Source organism: Meriones unguiculatus, chromosome 20, assembly GCF_030254825.1.
Source record: "Meriones unguiculatus strain TT.TT164.6M chromosome 20, Bangor_MerUng_6.1, whole genome shotgun sequence".
NCBI lineage: Eukaryota > Metazoa > Chordata > Mammalia > Rodentia > Muridae > Meriones > Meriones unguiculatus.
In genome coordinates this window covers 54,068,710-54,090,191 of record NC_083367.1, presented here as the reverse complement: position 1 = coordinate 54,090,191, position 21,482 = coordinate 54,068,710, and the positions used below count along the sequence as shown (strand labels likewise).

Here is a 21,482-nt window from a genome sequence, read left to right as displayed (position 1 = left end):
GTTTATCAGGTGGAATGGATCTTATTTTCCTGTCTGCTGAATTCGTAAGATATGTAATTACAGCTCAGGGGTACTCTATATTTCCCCTTTTAACACCTCATCATTGTTATGTCATGTTTATCTGATTTTATGAAAACATTCTTGTCTTGAAGAATTTCCCTAGTTTTAAAAATTATTACCGTTACTGGTTACTGGCAACATCTTTCTAATTCTCTTCTTAGCTAGTCTCCAGAATTGTAATACATGTATTTTTGTTCTGATTGCTGATTCATGGATTTATTGGAATGCACATGCAAATTCCATCTTTGTAAACAGTTGTTATCTTAAACATGTGAGGATTGTTCTTAGATTTCCTCTGTAAAAGCTGATTCAAATCAACGTACTTAAATTCAGTCTGAATGACCTCAGAATCTGTCTTAAACCATTCAATATTTATGCAATGCATCCTCATGAGCATTTCAAATATATTGTTTGGAGATGAGATCAGGCCTCCAAAAATAATTAACACAGTGGGCAAAGATTAAAAAAAAATAACAAAGCTGAAACAGAAGATGCAGATGTGCAATCATTCCCAGCATGAAGAGTAACAATCAATTCAGAATCAATCTCTCTAGGCGAGATTGTTGCAAACAGCAGCAGGTTTGCTGTTTACCACTTCTAGCATTTCATAAGATGGACAAAAGCCAGGATCATCATGGAGTATTACAGGAGCTGGGATTGTCCATGAAGAGTGATGTTTAGCTTATTGATTTCTTCAATGTTTCAGTTTCTCTGAAGACTACTTGTAGGGTAATGTGCTTTTTAGAGCAATGTATTTTTCAAAAGATTAGAAAATAAGATAGAGGTTTTATTGTCTATATTATATATTCCAGATACTAGCCCTCTGTCAAATATAGGGTTGGTGAAGATCCTTTCCCAGTCTGTAGACAGTCATTTTGTTCTGATGACAGTGTCCTTTGTTTTACAGCTTTTCAGTTTCATGAGGTTCCATTTATTGATTATTGACCTTAGACCCTGTGCTGTTGGTGTTCTGTTCAGGAAGTTGTCTCCTGTGCCAATGAGTTCAAGGTTCTGCCTCACTTTTTCTTCGAACAGGTTTAGTGTGTCTGGTTTTATGTTAAAGACTTTATGTTTAAGGTTTTGTGCAGGATGATAAATATGTATTTTTGCATTTTTCTACATGTAGATATCCAGTTAGACCAGCATCATTTGTTGAAAATGCTGTCTTTTTTCCACTGTATGCTTTTGGCTTCTCTGTCAAAAATCAAGTATTTGTAGGTGTGTGAGTTTATTTTGGGGTCTTCTATTTGATTCCATTGGTCCAACATTCTGTTTCTATGCCAGGACCATGCAGTTTTTATTACTGTTGCTCTGTAGTACAGCTTGAGATCAGGGATGGAGAGACCTCCAGAAGCTCTTTTATTGAACATGATAATTTTAGCAATTCTGGTTTTTTTTTGTTTGTTTTGTTTTTCAATTTGAAGTTGAGAATTGTTCTTTCAAGTTCTGTAAAGAATTGTGTTGGTATTTTGATGGGAATTGCATTGAATCAGGAGATTGCTTTTGGCAGGATGGCCATTTTCACTATGTTAATCTTACCAATCCATGAGCATGGGAGATCTTTCCATCTTCTGATATCTTCTTCGGTTTCTTTCTTCATAGACTTGAGTTAAACACAAACAAATCAAGTAATCCAATTAGAAAAATGGGGCACAGAGGTAAACAGAGAATTCCCAATAGAGGAATATGGAATAGCAGAGAAACACTTAAAGAAATGCTCAACATCCTTAGTCATTAGGGAAATGCAAATCAAAATGACCCTGAGATTTCACCTTATACCTATCAGAATGGCTAAGATCAAAAACTCAAGTGACAACACATGCTGGAGAGAATGTGGAGAAAGGGGAACCCTCCTCCATTACTGGTGGGAATGTAAACTTGTACAACCACTTTGGAAATCAATCTGGCGCTTTCTCAGAAAATTAGGAATAGTGTTTCCTCAAGATCCAGCTACACCACTCCTAGGCATATATCCAAAATATGCTCAAGTACACAATAAGTACATTGCTCAACCATGTTCGTACCAGCTCTATTTGTAATAGCCAGAAGCTGGAAACAACCTAGATGTTCCTCAAAAGAGGGGGACAGAAATTGTGGTGCATTTACACAATGGAATATTACTTAGCTATTAAAAACAAGGAAATCATGAAATTTGCAGGGAAATGGTGGGAACTAGAAAAGATCATCCTGAGTGAGGTAACCCAGAAGCAGAAAGACACACATGGTATATACTCACTTATAAGTAGATATTAGCCCTATAAAATAGGATAAACATACTAAAATCTTTACTCCTAAAGAAGCTAAACAAGAAGGAGAACCCTAGGGAAGTTGTTCAATCCTCACTAAGTAAGCAAACTGGATAGATACTGGAAGCGGGATAAAACAGGGAACAGGTCAGGAGCCTACCACAGAGGGCCTCTGAAAGACTACCCAGCAGGGAATAAAGCAGATGCTGAGACTCATAGCCAAACTTTGGACAGAGTGCAGGGAATCTTATGGAAGAAGAGGGAGATGAAAGACCTGGAGGGATGAGGAGCTCCTCCTCAAGGAGAGCAACAGAACCAAAATACCTGGACCCAGGGGTCTTTTCTGAGACTGATACTCCAACCAAGGACCATGCATGGAGATAACCTAGAACCCTTGCTCAGATGTAGCCCATGGCAACTCAGTCTCCAAGTGGGTTCCCTAGTGAGGGAAATGGGTGCTGTCTCTGACATGAACTCAGTGGCTGGCTCTTTGACCACCTCCCTCTGAAGGGGCAGCCTCACCAGCCACAGAGGAAGACAGTACAGCCAGTCCTGATGAGACCTGATAAGCTAGGGTCAGATGGAAGGGGAAAAGGACCTCCCCAATCAGTGGACTGGGGAGGGGCATGGGAGAAGATGAGGGAGGGCAAGATTGAGAGGGGATGAGGGATAGGGCTACAGTTGGGATACAAACTGAATTGTAATAATAATAAAAAAGATGTCTATATTGCTCTATTTGCTTCTCCTAAGAACAGAACTATATAAGAAGCTAGGGGCAAAATTCATTACTATTTATTGGTTAGAATTAGGTTTCAGAAATTGGGTAACAGTGTAAAAACAGTTACAGATGGATTGAATGCTCATTTGTTTGGTTCGAAGATGCGCACACGCACACTTGTGCACATTTTCAACCATGTGTTCACATGGGGACCATGCACAACTTTTAGAATCCTTTCTTTTCCCCACGTGAGTTCCAGGAATGACATTCAGCTCATCAAGCTTGGTGACAAGTGCCTTTACCCACTGATTCATCTTGCCAGCTCCAGATCTTGCTTTAAATTTTATTTTAATTACATTTTATTCATTTTGTACCCCAGCTGTAGCCCCCTCCCTCATCTTCTCCCATGCCCCTCTCCAAGTCCACTGATAGGGGAGGTCCTCTTCCCCTTTCATCTGACCTTTGCTTATCAGTTCTCATCAGAACTGGCTGCAGTGTCCTCCTCTGTGGCCTGGCAAGGCTGATCCTCCCTCAGGGGTGGAGTGGTGGTCAAAGAGCCAACCACTGTGTTCATGTTAGAGACAGTCCCTGTTCCCCTTACTAGGAAATTCACTTGGATACCGAGCTGCCATGGGCTACATCTGAGCAGGGGTTCTAGGTTATATCCATGAATGGACCTTGGTCCTTGGTTGGATTATCAGTGCTTTTAAAAGCAGCATTTTGTTTTTTACTTGGTATGCTTGAAGTAATTTTTCTGCTTATACAGTGTTGGAAGTGCAGGCATCCTAGGAAGTTTTTTATATTGCTTGCAATGTTAAGGAATGTACAAAAATGTCTTAAAGGACATTGTAGCACTTGCTTAATCATTTTATTTCACTCTGTTGTAACATCCATTGTGATCTACATGCTCAGCCAATGTGAAGGCACCTGTGGACTTGTTCTCAGAAGTTGTTATGCTTCTGTAGTGGTTCCTGTTTCTGCTGGTTTGAAATAGCCCCTGGCATATTTGTTCTTATAATTCAGAATGCTCATTGGGCATTCTGCCCCTAACACCTGATCAAAGCATGTTCCCTAGGAAGTACCCTCAGAATGTTCCAATGAACAACTCACATTCCCATGTGTGCTGAACTGCACCTAAAGTGTAAATTTGCATCCCGAAAAATAGAAATCATGAAGTACAAAGAGCTCATTCAAAAAGGAACAAAATGGGGCTGGAGAATTGCTCAGCAGTTAGGAGCACAGCAGTTCCAAAGGGCCTGGGTTTAATTCCCAGCATCTATAAGGCAGTTCACAAATATGTAACTTCCATTATGGGAGATCTCTTCAGACTTCTGCAAGGCACCAAGCCCACATATGGTACACACACACGCAGGCAAACTACCCATACACATAAAATAAAAAAGCACACACAGCTTTTCTTTACAATCTGTATCTATTCCCTGTTGCTCTCTTGTAAAACTGTGTCCTAGTAAGCAGTAGAGCATAATGGGTAATAACAGTAGTGAGCTAATGTAACAACCTGTAGATACGCATATTCAGTATACTGCTCATAGTTAGGCTGTCCCTATACTTCCAGGAGCTTATTTGAAAACTAAATTGAGATTACTGGCATTCCTTTTTAGAATGTCTATTAAACACTTTGTTGCAGTATTCATTTATTTCGATAAGTATGTAATGATTGATTTTCAGTCTGTCCTGAACTTGTGTTGAGAAAGAAAATGTTTCATAATGAAGATGTCCAGTAGTAGCTTTCTGTGCATTAGTTTTTAAGCATATTGTAATTTACCTTTTCCTATTCTCACCAAATCTGCTCTTGTGAAATTTAAGCCACTTTCAAGATCTTGTTTTTAATCTACACAGAATAACTATACATATTGATGAGGCGGCACATTGAACTTCTATCTGTTGCAACATACATTTATTATTTGTATGTGACTAGAACTTTAAAAACCTTTTCTTTTACCTATTTTGAAACACTTATTCAATACCTTTACCCTAGTACTCTATCATGCGACAGAACATTAGAATTTGCCTATTTTAACTAGACAAATGGTGCTGGAAACTGGATGTCCACACGTAGGATGATGTAAGATCTTATCTCTCACCACATATAAAAATTAATTAAAAATATATTAAAAGGTTAAATGGCAGACTCAAAATGATAAACCTGTTTAAAACACATTTTATTCTTATCAGTCTAGTCAGCTTAGTTTCTTTTACATAGTTTCTTTTATATTTTTTAAAATAATTTACTTTTATTTTATTTGCGTTGGTGTTTGGCCTGCATGTGTCTGTGTGAGGGTGTGGGATACCTGGAACTAGAGTTACAGACAGTTGTGAGCTGCCACGTGGGGGCTGGGAATTGAACCCAGGTCCTCTGGAAGAGCAGGCAGTGCTCTTAACCCATGAGCCATCTCTCCAGCCCCCTTTTATATTTTTATATAGGGAACTTAGTGTTCCCTATATAAAAAATGCTCTAGCCCTCGTGAATGTGTTTCAATGCTCCTTAAGTGCCCTAGTGCTGCTATATGCAAGCGCTCTAAGCGACATCTATTAGAGCATGGGTAGCCTCTCAGGGCCTGCATCCTTGGAGAAAACCAACTGTCCTTCCTTTGGCAGCCATCACTCACCACTTCCTCAGCTAGGGTTGGGACCTCATGAGCCCATACACAATCTATACTGGGATTTTGTCTGTCCTGATCTGCAGGGCTTGTACATTCAGCCACATTTGCTGTTGAGTTCTTACGTGCAACAGCTCTCTCACATCTGGCAAACACTTTTGTTAGACACCTATTCCCTTTGGTTCTTACACTCTTTCTGCCCCATGTTCTGAGATGATCCTTGAGTTTTGGAAGGAGAGGATATGATACAGGCATTTCATATTTTTTTTTTTTTTAGTTGACCACCCCAAAGTCTCTTATTCTCTGATCACTGACCATTAATTGCCATCTACTGCAAAAAGATTTTCTCATAAGGACTGAGAGATGTATTAGTCAGTGTATAATAAGTTCCTATATTTATAGGACAGTTTATTATTGTACATTTAGCAAGATAATAGTAGTAGATTTTCTTCTAGGGCCCATGACCTAGACAGCCATGAGTTTTAGCCCAGTTAACAGTACCATCATAGAATCCATCTTATGGAATGGGCTTCAGTTTAATCAAAAGGTGGTTGATGCCAAACCACTGGTACCACTATCACATCACTGGGCACAATTTGATAGGTTGGTTGCTGTAGATCACAGGGTTAACAGCTAGGAAAGATGGATGACGGCTTCTTTCCACTGTGGTTATTAGGGTGTGTCTGTTTGTAAAAGAATAAAGGTTTTAGCACACTTAAGTGTGTGCTTTAGCATCACTGTGATGGCTAATCTTGCCAATCTGATTAGACCGAGCTAGGTAAATTAATAAAGCACACCTCTGAGTGAGGTATCTGCATGGATGACTGTGGAAACTTTAATCCCAGCTACATGGAAGGCTGAGAAAGGAAGATCACAAGCACTAGGCATGATGGGCTATGGAGTGAAGGCATCTTGGCCTGGCCCCTTCTTGTTTGTTGCTCTCTGGTCCCTGACTACGTGAAGCAGCTCTGTTCCATCATGCCTTCTCCACCACGGTGGAGACATGACATCAAAGAAATAATGGAACCAGCTTACCATAGACTGAAAACCCTGAAACCACGAGCCAAAGCAAATTATTTCCTCCTTTTAAATTGTGCCTGTGAAGCTATTTGTTAGTGATGTTAAATCAGCACATATCATATAGTCTACTGCTGGAGAGAACTTGGGATCTTTGCTGAGTGATGCTAGGGTTATTCTCTTCTCAAAAATAAATAAATAAATAAATAAATAAATAAATAAATAAATAAAAGTCTACTACAGCATGATCATCCTCGAAACCATTCTCACACAACCGATGTACACATATGTAACAACAGTAAAGAAAAAAAATGGTTATCAACTTGGGGTGGGTGGGCTAGATGGAGAAAAGGGAAGAAAGTTTCAATTAAAAACACAAAAACACCATAAAATTTGAAAAATATGAAAAAATTAGTTTTTGAGTTTTACCCTTTTTTCCAAAAAATCATATTCAGGGCTTCTCCCCCAGCTCTTCCCAGATTCACCCCACTTCCTGTCCACTTTTAAAGGTTATTTTTATTTTTAAAAACACATCAAAATAAATTTATGCTGCCCAAATATTTTTTGATGTGTGGCCCTCCCCTGGAGTATGGTCAGCATAACAGGGCGACAAAGTTACTTCCTTCATTCACTGCCTCTTCTTCACTCACTACTCAGGTTCTTATGTCTTGTAATCTAATTCTTCTCCTTTAAAGTTTTCTAAACATTATTTTTATTTTATTTTTTTGAACTTCACACAGTGTACTTTGAACATATTCATCCTGCCCTCAACTCTTCCAATAACCATCTTTCCTTTCTCCCCAACTTTGAGTGGCCCTCTAATTGAGACCAGTTTGTGTACCCAACTTTCCCCAGAGTTGGCTGACCTACAAGGATCATCATTAAAGAAGACTCCTTTCCCCCCAAACTATCACATACCAATAACCCCTTCCTTAGATAGGTATGGATTTTGCAATTGCCCTATGTCTGAAAAGCTTCCTTCATGTTTTTTATTTTATTTATTTTTTTGCCATCACGGGGTCCTATAGTCCTTCCCCTTTCTCTTCCATGAAGACCTCTGAGCTTTGAGGAAAGGGATGTGGTATATATGTATGTCTGAGCATTCTTTTAGATAAATAATTTTAGCATTATTTATGTGTATGCATGTGTGTGTATGTGCATGTCCCTGAGGTCAGAGGCATGTCAGATTCCCTAGAGCTAGAGTTGTATGGAGTTGCAAGCTGATTGATGTGGGTGCTAGGGCCCACACGCATATCCTCTGTAAAAGTAAGACAAACCTAGAATCCCTGCACAAGATGCAGCCCATGGCAGCTCAGTCTCCAAATGGATTCCTTAGTAATGGGAATAGGGACTACCTCTGACATGAACTCAGTGGATGGCTCTTTGATCGCCTCCCCCTGATGGGGGAGCAGCCTTACCAGGCCACAGAGGAAGACAATGCAGCCAGTCTTGATGAGACTTGACAGGCTAGGGTCGGAAGGAAGGGGAAGAGGACCTCCCTTATCAGTGGACTTGAGGAGGGGCATGGGAGGAGAAAGGGAAGGAGGGTGAGATTGGGAGGGGACAAGTGAGGGGGCTACATCTGGGATACAAAGTGAATAAACTGTAATTAAGATAAAAAAATAAAAATTAGAGAACCAAAAACAAACAAAAAGAACAAGACACACTCTTAGGTGCTAAGCCATTTATCTCTACAGCTCCACTCCATAGTCTCTTATTCTTTGCATGTTGGCTGGATGAGATTCTATATTGTTATTTACTACAAGCAATGATCTATGGGTTTAGCAATGTACTATTAAAATGTTTCCTAAGTTAGTACATCTATATAGCAGAATAATATCATTGTGTTCTCCTCCAGGGCCTATGACCTATCTAGCTACTGGGTCTTGGCCACATTAACAGTGCCAGGTATGGGTTTTATCTTATGGAGCAGACCTTAGATATAATTAGAAAGTGCTTGGTTACTTCCATAACATTTCTGCCACATTTGCACCAGCAATATTGTGTCAGGGTAGCTACTGTAGCTTGCAGGGTTCACAACTGGTTGATAGTTATTTTCTCCTACTGTAGCAAGCATCATATCTTCCAGCACCATGAAGACAACCCAGTTAGGAATAAACTTTCAGGAGAGTACCAGCTTGATTTCTTTATATCTTGTGATTCAAATACGTCATCTTCAGCAATAGGGTCTTATCACCAAGTTCTAGAGCGTAGCCAAGATTATTTGTACTATCCTGTAATGCTTGGGGATCTACATTAGCAACATCTCCAAAAGAGGCAACCAATCCCTAGTACTTTTTTTTTTTGATAGCATCAGTTGACTAATTGTGGGGTACTATTTCTCTGTTGCCCTTTAACGTCATTAAATCTCTTTATATTTGCCTAACTATATATTTTAGGAAGTGTCTATAGTATATTAAGTTCCTATATGCTCTTTTCAAGATGCTGCTAACAACAGGTATTCTTAAAGAGAAATTTGGGGTACTCAAGAAACCACTTTATTAACTACCCATCTAGCATACATCCACTTGAAAGACTATGTAAGGCCAACTATTGAAACTAGAGGTAATCAAATGAAAATCTCGGTGTCAAATGTGGAATACTTCTCTTGGAGCTGTAGGTCAGGAAGGTCTGAGAGTCCCCTAAACAAGTGCTATTGCCAAATTTGGGTACTCAAGAAACCACTTTATTAACTACCCATCTAGTATGTGTCCACTTGAACTACTGTATGTAAGGCCAACTATAGAAACTAGAGGCAATCAAATGAAAATCTCAGTGTCAAATGTGGAATACTTCTCTTGCAGCTGCTTTTTGTTTGGATCAGAGGCCAGCTTCCCAGGGAGAAATTTATTCCTGGTACTCTCACCTAGTAAAAGGCCCATGGGCCAGGATCTACGGATTACTATTATTGTTTTGTTAAATGGACGTGTATGAAATTGATTTCTAAACACTTATGTCTATAATTACAGATAAGTGCTAATGTCAGCATTCATCAAAGCAGCCATTTTTTTTTTCCCAAAAAAATAACAGCGAGTGCAAAGGCTCGTGGTTGGTTAATATACTGAGTAGTGACTGTTGCGTACTTAGCCCCAACTGTGACATTTATATCATGCCTATATTTTACAGGTAACAACATGGAAGAAAAGGCAGAAAAATGTAAAATCTGGAAGAAGGGAATGAGGTTTGTAACACACTATCTTCAAAGAATGGAGTAGCCATTAACCATGAACTCATATGTCAACTGAACAAAATTGTGTATTTCATATTCAGTCAAGGATGAAGGAGGGCCTCATAGGGCCTAGCCCTGCCTGGGGAAGGTTGTTGATGCTGGGGGAAGGGGAGCCATTGCCTTCAGTGGGATAGACACTGTTCAATTCCCCATGCTTCAATATTTGGAGTATATAGCTTCAAATCCAATGCTCATCCAGACAGCCCTATTTACATTCAGTGCATCACAAACCACAATGACAAGAAGTCAGGAAGGAGACTGATAGGGAAGAAGGAGAGTGATGGTGTAGCAGGAGTGTAAGATGGGATTGGGGAGAGAGTGGGATGCATATTATACATGTATAAAATCATCAAAGAGTAAACTCAGTAAAAAGGAAACCTCTCTTTTGTGAAGCAGATCACTCAATCTTTTCATTATTGAATGTTTTCTTAAAAAACAACCATCACCACCAAATACTCAGAAGTTGTAGGCAAAATTATCCCTCAAAATTAGGAATTGTCGAAATTCTTTGCCTCTAAAAGTGGTAAATAATTAATGATCCATGGGTCTTAAAAAGTAGCATTAATGAGACTCTAATATCCTATGACTCTAAAATGTAGGGAGTAATGAGTGCAGATAAAGTCACAGGTGAACTGAAACAATACCATTTTTCTATTCTAGTATACCTTGTCTTCTCTGGTTGACTTGGAGCTAAACAATTTGTTGCTTCTTTTGTTATTTCCTAACTACATTTGGGTAATTCTTCAAGATGTGTTACTTGTTTGAACAGATTTATTTCTTTTATCACAGGTAAGAATCTACCTGTAGGGTTGAGTATAAAGACAAGATTATTGCTAGGTTTGGCTGTGCATGCATGGAGATCCAGCACGTGTGAAACAGAGGAAGAAGAGTCCTGTGTTTGAGGAGAGGCTAGGCTAGGTTACATAGCGAGACCCTGAGATGTAAAAGTGAACCAAACCAAATCCCAAAGACTCAAGTTATGAAGTATACTGTACTTTCCTCCTTGAATTTGGAAATATATCAGAGAGATGAAAAATAGTTTTGAGAAGTGAAAGAAAAAAGAATAGATGAGAAATGGGGAATATAATGGGATGACAGGAGAAAATAAAAGAGGCCTGGGAGGAGTTCTCTGTATTTTATTTCCACCAGTTACAGTCCTCACATTTTCCAAGATCAGTGTATGTTCTTTGAAAAATCACTGATCTCCACAATATAATTTCATATCATATATTATTATCATGTATAAGAAATCTGTGAAATTATTTCTACATGTGATCAAACCAAAGCATGAATTTTGGTAATAAGACCCACTTTGTATAATGTCATAGATTTGTTTTATGTTGCTTAAACTCCTCACCTGTCACACCTCAATGTAATTCCCTAGAAAAAGGAATTACACACTCAATGTGTGCCTTAGAAAAAGGAACAGCTGGTATTCATGTAAACAGTACACTATGAGAGGCAAAAATTGGTAACCCAAAACTGTCTCCTCCAAATACACACAACTTAAAAATGATAGTATGCTTACATATCTTACACATAAGGAAACCCATGAAGCTGTTACAAAAAGCAGCACTTCCTAAAAGGTCTTTGTGGCTAACACGTTGCTGGAATCATCACTGCAGCCATTGTCAATTTCCTAGATGTTTTGAAGTTAGAAGTTGATTCTATCAAGGCAGACACCAAGTAATTCAACTCTTCCACATGACTAAACAAGCGAGGCTCTTGGCCACTTCTTTCAAATGGCCTGTTTGGGTCAGGTTACTCTACTTCCAACTCAGTGAAGGCATCAGAGATCTTTGTGTTGACCTGTGTGGAAATGTTTGCTTTTGTGACATTGAGATAAATGTCATACTGCTGGTCTAGGCCAAGGTAACAGTCACTCATGAGATACAGGGTGAAGATATATCTGAAATATAAAAACAGAAAGTACATGAGTGAGAATGCATTTATGAAACTATGTTTAAAATACACCATTAAAAGATAAATCTGGAGATAAAATGTAAATTTACAGCCAAATTTTAATCTTTTTTAGTTTTATGAAGCAAAGTTGGAGATTGAGCAATTAGTCTGAACTGGTATTTAAGCATGAGCATTAATAGATAGGGGAGACCTATTATAGTGGTCATCAGCACGTATTCCAATAAACACAGACTTTTCAGGACAGGGAAGCACCATCACTACCTTTAAGATTCTGCTTACCTTCCAGGTGTTTCAGGAGTAAAGAAAGAAAGGGAAGCATCATGATGAGTTCGAACAAACCCTACTCGCTTTAACGCAATCAGCTCTCTCTTATCCACCTCTCCTAATATCAAAAACCATCCTTCATCTTTTAATTTGGGAAATCGAGGCGTAACTGCATGACTCTCACATTTCCCCTGAAAATCAGAAAAGAAATAACAATATTACAAATGCCCGTATTTTCTAACCTCCTGGCTGTGGTTATACGGCTGTGCTGTTTCATTTGAAGGCCATAAATACTCACATTTCAAGCACATCCATCTAGACGTTTTACATATTCTTCCTTTCTCATTTGGTTTCTTTACTGTGTCGTTAGTTCCCTTTCTTTAAGGTTCCCAGAGGATATAGAAGGACTACTTTGTGGCTATGGCTATCAAAACATTTGGCCCAGTTAGAAAAGAAAGCTGTGAGCCCTGAATGCAGTTTTTATGCCATTTCTAATATTCTGCAGATGGCAAATCTGAGGCACAAGTTTACATGTTGGTGCTATATACGTCTCCAAAGTTGCACCAAGAACTGAAGGGTGTGAGAAAAATGCGTAAGCAAATGAGCACTTCCGCCAGTCCAGACAGGGAACCTCACAGTAATGAACAAGGGCAGAATGCTGCCCATGAAGAAAATCTACATAAAAGACATTTATTGTTATTATTATTATTATTAATTTTTTCTGTTTTTGCTTTTCAAGACAGGGGTAATCTGTGTAGCCCTGGCTATGCTGGAACTTGCTCTGTAGATCAGTCCGGCCTCAAACTCACAGAGATCTGCCTGCCTCTGCTTCCCGAGTGCTGGGATTAAAGTGCTGAGATTTTCTAGCACCGCCTGGTAAAAGGACATATTTTAATGTGGTATAATGAAAACTTTTTTTCTCCAAGATGGCAGATGACACTAATATACAGATTGTTCAAATCTCTAGGGAACAAATGAGACAAAGTTGGACAGCAGCTATCTTATGAGGTGATATAACAAATGCTAGTTTTAACAGCAAAGAAATAAAGAGCAGAGGAGAGAGGAGGGAGAGACAGAAAGAAAGGGAAGCCAAGACTACTATGTGTGTCCAGCTATGTTGTCAGGAGTGACCAAGTAGACGAAACTCAGAGACTTAAACTGCAATCAACACTGGATGCACCACTGAGCATATTTACTGTCTACCAAGACAAGAATCATGGAGTATGCAGACTGGGAATATCCCTTCTTCCTAATGCCTGATTTGTGGAACATCATCAAAAAGCTATTTTAGAGAGACTACCTTTCAGACAGTGGCCTGGGAGTTCTAGAGGCAGAGGAGAAACTTGTGTGGCTCATTCTGGGGACCTAGAGCAAGTGCCATGAGACTATACTCTGAAAACTAGTTTGCAGATTTAAGATTGAGGAGATAAACTTTAAGCCTATCTGTAACAGCGTTCCACAAAGCAGAAACACAGACTGAGGTTTGGCTAGAGACAGACTTATCCTTCTATTATGATATTGAGAAACCATAAGACCTGAAGGATGGGTAAGGGACAGGCCCTAAACCTGTTTGTAGACTAGTACTGAACTAAGACAGCTTGCACCTGCACCTAGCTAGTTCTTTACCTGCACAAAGATGGGTGATGAAGATTGAGCCTATTTCCTTTAGCACATGGGCTGAATGAGGGCTTATCTATAGTACTGTACCTCCAGTCCAGTGGGAGAAATAGCACTTCACCCATACTACAACCTAGTCTCCTTGAATACTGCATATACTTCAACTGAAAGAACACAATTATAAAAATAAACAATCAAACAAACCAAATAACACCCAACTTATGACCTAAGCCCAGATAGGGGAACCCCAACAAAGAAACAATAAATATGAACAATCATGGTAATGTGATTTCTTTGAAATGGTCAATTCCCAAGTAATAGAGGTCAAAGAAAAGTAAATTAGATAGCCCAAAGAATTCAAGGATTGAAGGATTCTAGGAATATTTACTGACATAAAATAATTGATTTCGCTGAATATATTTTATGTCAGTGAATACATTACAAATAACTCAAACAAACAGCTGAATGAATTAAGGAAGCCAGAGGCACTCAAGAGGCTGGAAAGAGTGTGAAGACCTGAGTTTGGATCTCCAGCGTCCATGCATGAAAAGCTGGGCATGGTGGTATATGCCTTCAATCTTAGAACTGAAGAGGTGGCTCTAAGAGTTTCCCCAGGGCTTGCTGGTGAGGCGGCCTAGCTACTCAGTAAGCTCACGAGACAGTGAGGGAACCTATTGAAAAACAAGGTGGAAGACAAGGTGAGGGATGGCTCCTGAGCAACAACGCCTAACACCTCCACACACCCGTGTGTGCATGCACACCATTAACCCCTTCCCAGAATATATGAAAGAGAGAGGAATTAAAAGTACAGAAATATGCAAAACAATTAGAGGTTTTCGAAAATTAAAGCAACTAAAAATTAAAGCAACTAAGTCAAATAAAATCAGTGAAAGTTTTGCCAATAGACTGGATTAAGTGTAAGACACAGTAACAGAGCTAAAAGACAAAATAAATTAGAATAGTCAGACAATGACAAAAATAAAGTAATAAAAAAGTGTAAATGAAACAGAAAATCATTAAAAGACTAAATATATGAATTAGGGAGACAGGAGAAGGACAAGCTAATGGCATAGAAAATATGTTTAATAAAGACAACAGATCTTCCAAATCTAGGGAAAGAGATGTCTATGTAGATACATCAGGCATTTACAAAGCCAATCAGACAAGCAAAAAACAGTCCCATGTCATATTATAGCTGGAACATTCCATATACAGAATAAAGAGAAGAACCAAGTCACTTATCAAGTTGAATTCATCAGGAGAGTGGACAATTTCTCAACAGAAACCTAAAAGCCAGTAGTATGTAGTTATCACCTACTTTAAGTTCTGAAAGATAGTAATTGTCAATCTACATCACAATATACAGCACTTTTTAGAGTCCAAGTAGAAAGAAAAAGTTTCCATGCCAAACACAAACTAAAGAAATTTGTGACAGTTATGCCAGCACTACAGATACTTGAGGGAATTCTAAAAAGGACGATAAACACATCCATGAAAACAAAACAAAACAATACAATAAATCATGTTAGAACAGCAGTCAAGCAAACAACAGGACAGTATTACTCATTACATGATCAAAGACATGACAGGAATTAATATACACCTTTCAACAGTAACTGAATGTTAATGATTTCAGTTTTCCCATCACGAGAGAGAGTGGAAGACTGGACTTAAAATCAAGATCCGGGGCTGCGAAGATGGCTCAGTGGCTAAGGAGTCTGGTGTATGAGAGTCAGGACTGGAGTCTGGATGGTGCGGACCCACATACACACTAAGTGCCTGTTGCAGCCGCCTATTATCCTCGAACTAAAGAAGTTGTGACAAGGGAATCTTGCAGGGGGATCTGCTGGATGTGCTCAATCAGCAAGTTCGAATGAGGGACCCTGGGTCAATATATATGGTTAGGAGTGATCAAAGAAGACATCCAAATATCATGCTCTAGGCTCCACATGTGCAGGTATACATGTGCATATGCCTCTGCTGCATACCACATACACTCAACCCCAAGCGAGTCATACTTGTTGCCTCTAATAAATCTATCTAATTATCAGATACACGACCTGAAAGGACAAGAAGAAAAAAAAATCGGAGCTCATGAGAAAGTAGCAAGCTAGCAGGTGTAACTTCTGCTGAAAAAAAAAAAAGGTATCTATGCAATGGAAGTTTCGGTTGCTTTGTAAATTCAGTTATATTATGTAAATATGTCTTAATCCCAAGTGTGGGATTTTAGTGGGGTTATAGCTTGTCCACACCTGTTAATTGTCTCGTGCGGGGTGTGGCTTCTGCCAGCTGCTAACGGCTTACCTCCATACGTGGCATGGAGAAGGGTGTGGTTAGGGCTTTTCGGATATAAACTGACAGCCCAGAAAGAGAAGGTGTGATGTGGTGTGTGGCGAGGAGCAGTTTCGAGAGACCAGAGAGACAGGCAGTGTGGAGGTTTGGAGCAGACAGTGAAATGCTACAGGGCAGCGTCATGGGTGAGACTGCTGGCTCTGCCTGCAGAGATTGGTATAGAGCCCGAAGAGAACCCTTCGACCTTAATCAGCCAGGGGAAGTAAAGAGGCCCTCCCTCCACACTAACCTTCTCTCTCCTAGGGGTGAGAAGTTGAGGCCTAAACACCCCAAATAAAGGTTTTAAAAACCAGCCCTCCACGTCTAACTACAATTAATGAGAAGAAGTAAAGAAGGTCACTTTACAATGACAGAAGGAGGAATCCACCAAGGGGATATTTCAATGCTAAGTATATACATACTAAACACTGATTTAAGTTCATAAACAAAAACTATGGGATACAAAGAAGTAAATTACCTTCAGTATAGTAACAACAGCAGATGACTTTAGTCAGATTCTCTAAATAAAAGAAACAACTGCAAAAACCAAAATTAAAGGATATTGTAGAACAAATGGACTTAACAGACACATACAGAATTTACTGCCAAACACTGTAAATGCTGCTTGTCTCAAAAGACCACGGAACTTACATGTATTAGGACATGAAAAATTAAAGTAATTTATTGTATTTTGTGATCAGAAAAAAAGTAAAACTAGAAGTCAGTAACAAGAGAAATTAAAGAACACACACAAACTTGAGAATTAATAACACATTACTGAATCAAAAGATTCCATCACTGAAAAGCAAGGCAAGGAACTAAAAATCTACTATAACAGTATAGCAGAACCTGTGAGATACAATTTAAGTGGTTTCAATAGGACTTATAACTATAAATACAATAAAAAACAGAGAAATATTATTAAGGTCTTAGAAAATAAGAACAAGTCAATCCCCCAAATGGATTAGATGTAAGGAAGTACAGAAAAAAAAATGACATGGAAGTTGAAAAAAAAAAACAAACAAAACAACAATATAAAGAATCAACAAAACAGAACCTATGAAAGCAGAAACAAGATAAACTTGACAAACCTTAGACAAACTGAGCATAGAGAGAGAAGAACCAAACTACTGAAAATAGAAATGAAAAGGGAACACCACAACCGACACCATTAAAATTCAGAGGATATTCAGGCATACCTTAAAAAAAAAAATCCCAATTTCAACAAACCAGAAAATCTGGAAGAAATGGATACTTTTTTTAATGTATGTGACCCAACAAAATTAAACCCGGAACACACAGACACAGCGCCAAGAATATGGTGAAGTAGGGAGCGGTAACAACGCCAACTGCAGCAAGCCGGGCTCAGATGGGTTTCCTGCGGAATGCCGCCAGACCCGAGAACTAATACCAAGGCTCCTCAAATGATTTCGTAAAAGAGACAAGTGCTACAGAGCCAAGTTCCAGACATACCTGAGGAGGTGAAACTATAATTTTAGCAATCTGTAACATATATAACTTGCCACAATCCAGGATTGAATGTAGATATGATAACATTTGAACAATACTTGAAATTTATTTTGGGATTGATTTCTATAAAGATTATTTATTGGTTTTGTATGACAATGTCCTTATGACATTGTATGCCAATACCAAGAAGCTCTTCATTAGACTTCTACAGGCAGAAATTTTTTTCTTTTTTTTAAACATTAGTTGGAAATTGAATTTAGGATTTTAGCACAATTAAATCTCTTTTTTAAGGAGACTATTACAGTAATTTCACTATGATTTTATGTTTCTAATTAATACTATCCTCCATCTATGATTACTAACAGTCTTCTAATTTGGGATAAGCAATGCCAGAGGCAGACCAATGATGTTTATACTGATGAAGTTCTGTGTTAGAAATCAAACAGCAGTACTTTAGAGAAAGCACTAGGATGTCACAACAATGCAAACTTATTGACCATTCTGTGTGTGAAAACCGAGAGCAAAAGCTGCTGGTTGCTGACAGCAGCAAGGCCTGAATCCACTCAAAGAAGACTAAGTATTATTTCAGTTATGACGGCACTAAAAAACCATCTGTCTGTACTATGTGAGCTTCCAGGACTTAAATGAATTTTAGTATCAGACTACAAAAATAGCACAGTGATATGTAATAAAACTACTGTATGTGTCTTCTCTGCATGAAATTGACAAAGCTTTCTTAACTGCAAGGAAGCAGGCAGATGTGGCAACTGAGCTTAGAGAAGCTCAGTCTCTTATTAGGATGCAGAGTATTAAATAGGACACTTCGCCTTCATGTGCACTGAAGTAGGTCCTGTAGGTCCTGCGCATCAACATCTTCTCAGAGTTTAAAGTACTAACAATCCCACTAGGCACTAAAGGGAGTATCACAGCACTGAGACTCTGCTTTGGCTATTGTGGAGTGGGGCCAAAGAATCTACACTTTAAACGACACTCCAGCTGGAAAAGTCTGTTTGTCAATAGTGCTATAGTCAATGTACGGTGAGGAATATTCTGGACATGGAAAATGGTGGCACATGAAGAGAACTGATTAATTTTGAAAGATTGACGCTTGCTACTAATGCCAGTTGAGAAAGCAGGATTCACAAATGACACGAACACATTAGTAATAGAAAAGATATGTGTGGTGGTGCATGCGGACACTTGGTGTGAAATATTTGAGAATGGAAACCAAATACTACACCTTGTGGAACCCGAAATGGACTCTCTGCAGTCTGACTTGAAGCACATACTCCTGATTAGCATGCAACTTGATCCATTTGTTGTCATCTCGTTTGTCTGCTGTCTGAGTTGAGATGGAGAGTTCATTATGCCCTTCAACTAAGTTATCCCATGAGCCTTTAACACTTATGCCAACATTTATCACTGGCAAGCGAGATAAAAAATTCCATGCCTGAATAAAGAAAAAAATAATAAATGAACAATTAGTGGAAAACGCAGTGAACAACTGAGAAACGGTGTGCTTCTGGAAAGCCAGTCCTCTAACTTTGCGATGAGATCTGTCGGCGCAGCTGTTTAAATAATACAGATCCTTTAAACTTTACTTAGTTTATGCTACTACTAGGATGCTGCCAGTGATATGACCCATTTGTGTCCACTCAGATTTTTCTAGTTTTTCTTATACTTGCATATGTGCAAAGAGTATGCTTTCAATGTTAGGGTTTTTTAATCAACTGAAAAAAATTTACTACAATCTAAACTTATTTCTTTATTGTGAATATCACCTGATACTGAGCAATTATTTACCACACTAAAAAGTAAATATGATAAAAAATGTTTACTAGCAACTATTTTGTTTTAGAGATGTGCCTATGCAGATATTATGCGTGACTTTTAATTACTTAGGCGTATAAAGACAATTTCAAAAAAATTGATGTTAGTATCTTTCTTAATGAAACACAATGACATAATACAACATTTTTGTTAACATTGTAAATCTGTTCTGCAAATTTATACAGTACAATCCTATAATATCTATGATTTATAGGGAGCCGTACAATTTTAGGGGTCATTCTAGAAAAAAAATACTTTTATTTGCATTATTATTCCAACAGTACTAATTAAAACATATTTTGCCACTTTATTTTTCCTCTTTAAGACACTTGTGAATAATCATTCAATCAGTACTCAGCAATGCAGAATGAAAGAATGACAGTCTAGATCCCTGGAAACCATGTCACAAGAAATTCAAGATGCTAAGGTGACTGTTATCTTTTGTCACATTTTACAAGTATGTAGCAAGCTTACTATCAATTGAGAGCACTTCCTAATATAGCTTAAAAACTACATGAGGACTTCACTTTTTTTTTGTTTGTTTGTTTTTCTTTTTTTGATTCCTTACTATATACCAGAGTTTCCTTATAGACTTTAATTGCTTGTTCACTATGGTTTTAGTGCTGCTTAGTGTATGTAATTGAAATGAAGCCCTGTATGTAATTGAAATAAAGCTCGGATGAGCCAAACCACCCTCAGGAATTAAAAAAAAAAAAAAAAGTTCAATGAGATTTCCCACTATAACTCGATCCTGTAACTTTTTATTATGAATTTGAAATTATTCCCAGAACTAGGTTCTGAAAGAGTCAGTTATAGACTAGAGTTTAAGTATACATAAAAGCCCCTGCCAGAGCCAGCCATCAACGAAGTAGAGCAGCTGCCCTACTTAAGACTGGTTAGCATGTGAACATGGTCAAGGACACACGCACAAAACATGACACACATGAAACAAAATTTATTCTTATTTTTTTCACTTGCATAGTTAAATTAGTAACTAATAAAATGTTTTCTGGTTTTAGCAACTCATTGAAATTCACTCTACAATGCTCTTAAAAGTCTTAACTGGCTTTTATATGTATGAAATCTTCTGGAGAGATTTATTTTTATTTTTCAGCCTGTATTATGTATACTATTATTTATTGGGTATATATGCCTGGGATTGTGTATATATAACATCTATCTATCTATCTATCTATCTATCTATCTATCTATCTATCTATCTATCTCTCATGAATTATTTTTAAAGAAACTGCTCAGACATTTCAATACCAGCCAAACATATTTATCTGAGGATTAATCTTCATCTATTGAATCAGGCAAGATCACTGCCATGCATACAATTATTTAATTAGCAGCCAAATCCTCTGCCAGTCAGCAGCCGTTCCAGGCATACTGATGCGGTAGGAGATGCAAATCTCACAGTCGTACTGCTTTTTCTCATTACTACTGCAATTAGCACTTAAATTGATGCTTTAAACATACTAATTTCTGGAATAATTCAGGATTTGTATGTTACCTGGGATCGCCTCACTGCAGAGCCGACACCAGATTGCTCTGCAAATTGAAGCACTTTTGAGCCAAATAACCATCATCATATCAGACAGAGCCAATTTGCATTTGGTTTTAAAGATAACAGAATGGCAATTTATGCAAATAAATTAAGTAAGTTTACTTCTGAGTTCTCCCTCAACTAATTATAACAATGTTCTAATTTTTCATCAGATCTAAAACTTGGCTGGAAATCAGTGTATGTTATACAAAAAAATCTGTTGTTGCCAACAGTAGTCTTTTTGAATTCAATGATGTTTTTATTCATAATTTTGATGGTAATTTAGTTAGAAAGGTAGACATTTATTATGAATATTTAAATAATGATTTGTGTCAATTTGGGGTTCAACAGAAACTGAACAGTCAATCAGACATTTACCCCTGTTACACTTTTACCAAGTCTTGCTTAAAAGTAAGTTTCACTGGAAAAAAATAAAAAGGGACATGGTATAGAAGTTTCTTTCAATAGTTAAAGTTGCAGATCAATACATCAGTTATGAAGAAATCCTGAATACTTAATTTAAAATTTCAGGATAAAATGGAAATGACTTAAAGGTTTAGACAGCAAAATATTTCTGGCATCATTCAGTCATATTTTTGGCTTTCCC

The 21,482-nt window shown here is 38.1% G+C and overlaps 1 protein-coding gene across 2 annotated transcripts in view; it reads right to left on the bottom strand.

Annotated features, from left to right (window-relative positions):
- Positions 1 to 11,011: 11,011 nt before the first annotated feature.
- Ascc3 (activating signal cointegrator 1 complex subunit 3) overlaps positions 11,012 to 21,482 on the bottom strand; it is a 312,592-nt gene continuing 302,121 nt past the window's right edge. For both annotated transcript variants that reach the window (XM_060373328.1, XM_060373327.1), the window contains exons 40-42: positions 18,737 to 18,946; positions 12,094 to 12,269; positions 11,012 to 11,800 (exon numbers count right to left, since the gene is read on the bottom strand). In XM_060373328.1, the coding sequence (XP_060229311.1) occupies positions 11,653 to 11,800; positions 12,094 to 12,269; positions 18,737 to 18,946 (534 nt within the window). In that variant the 3' untranslated portion in view covers positions 11,012 to 11,652. The remainder of the gene's footprint in view (positions 11,801 to 12,093; positions 12,270 to 18,736; positions 18,947 to 21,482) is intronic.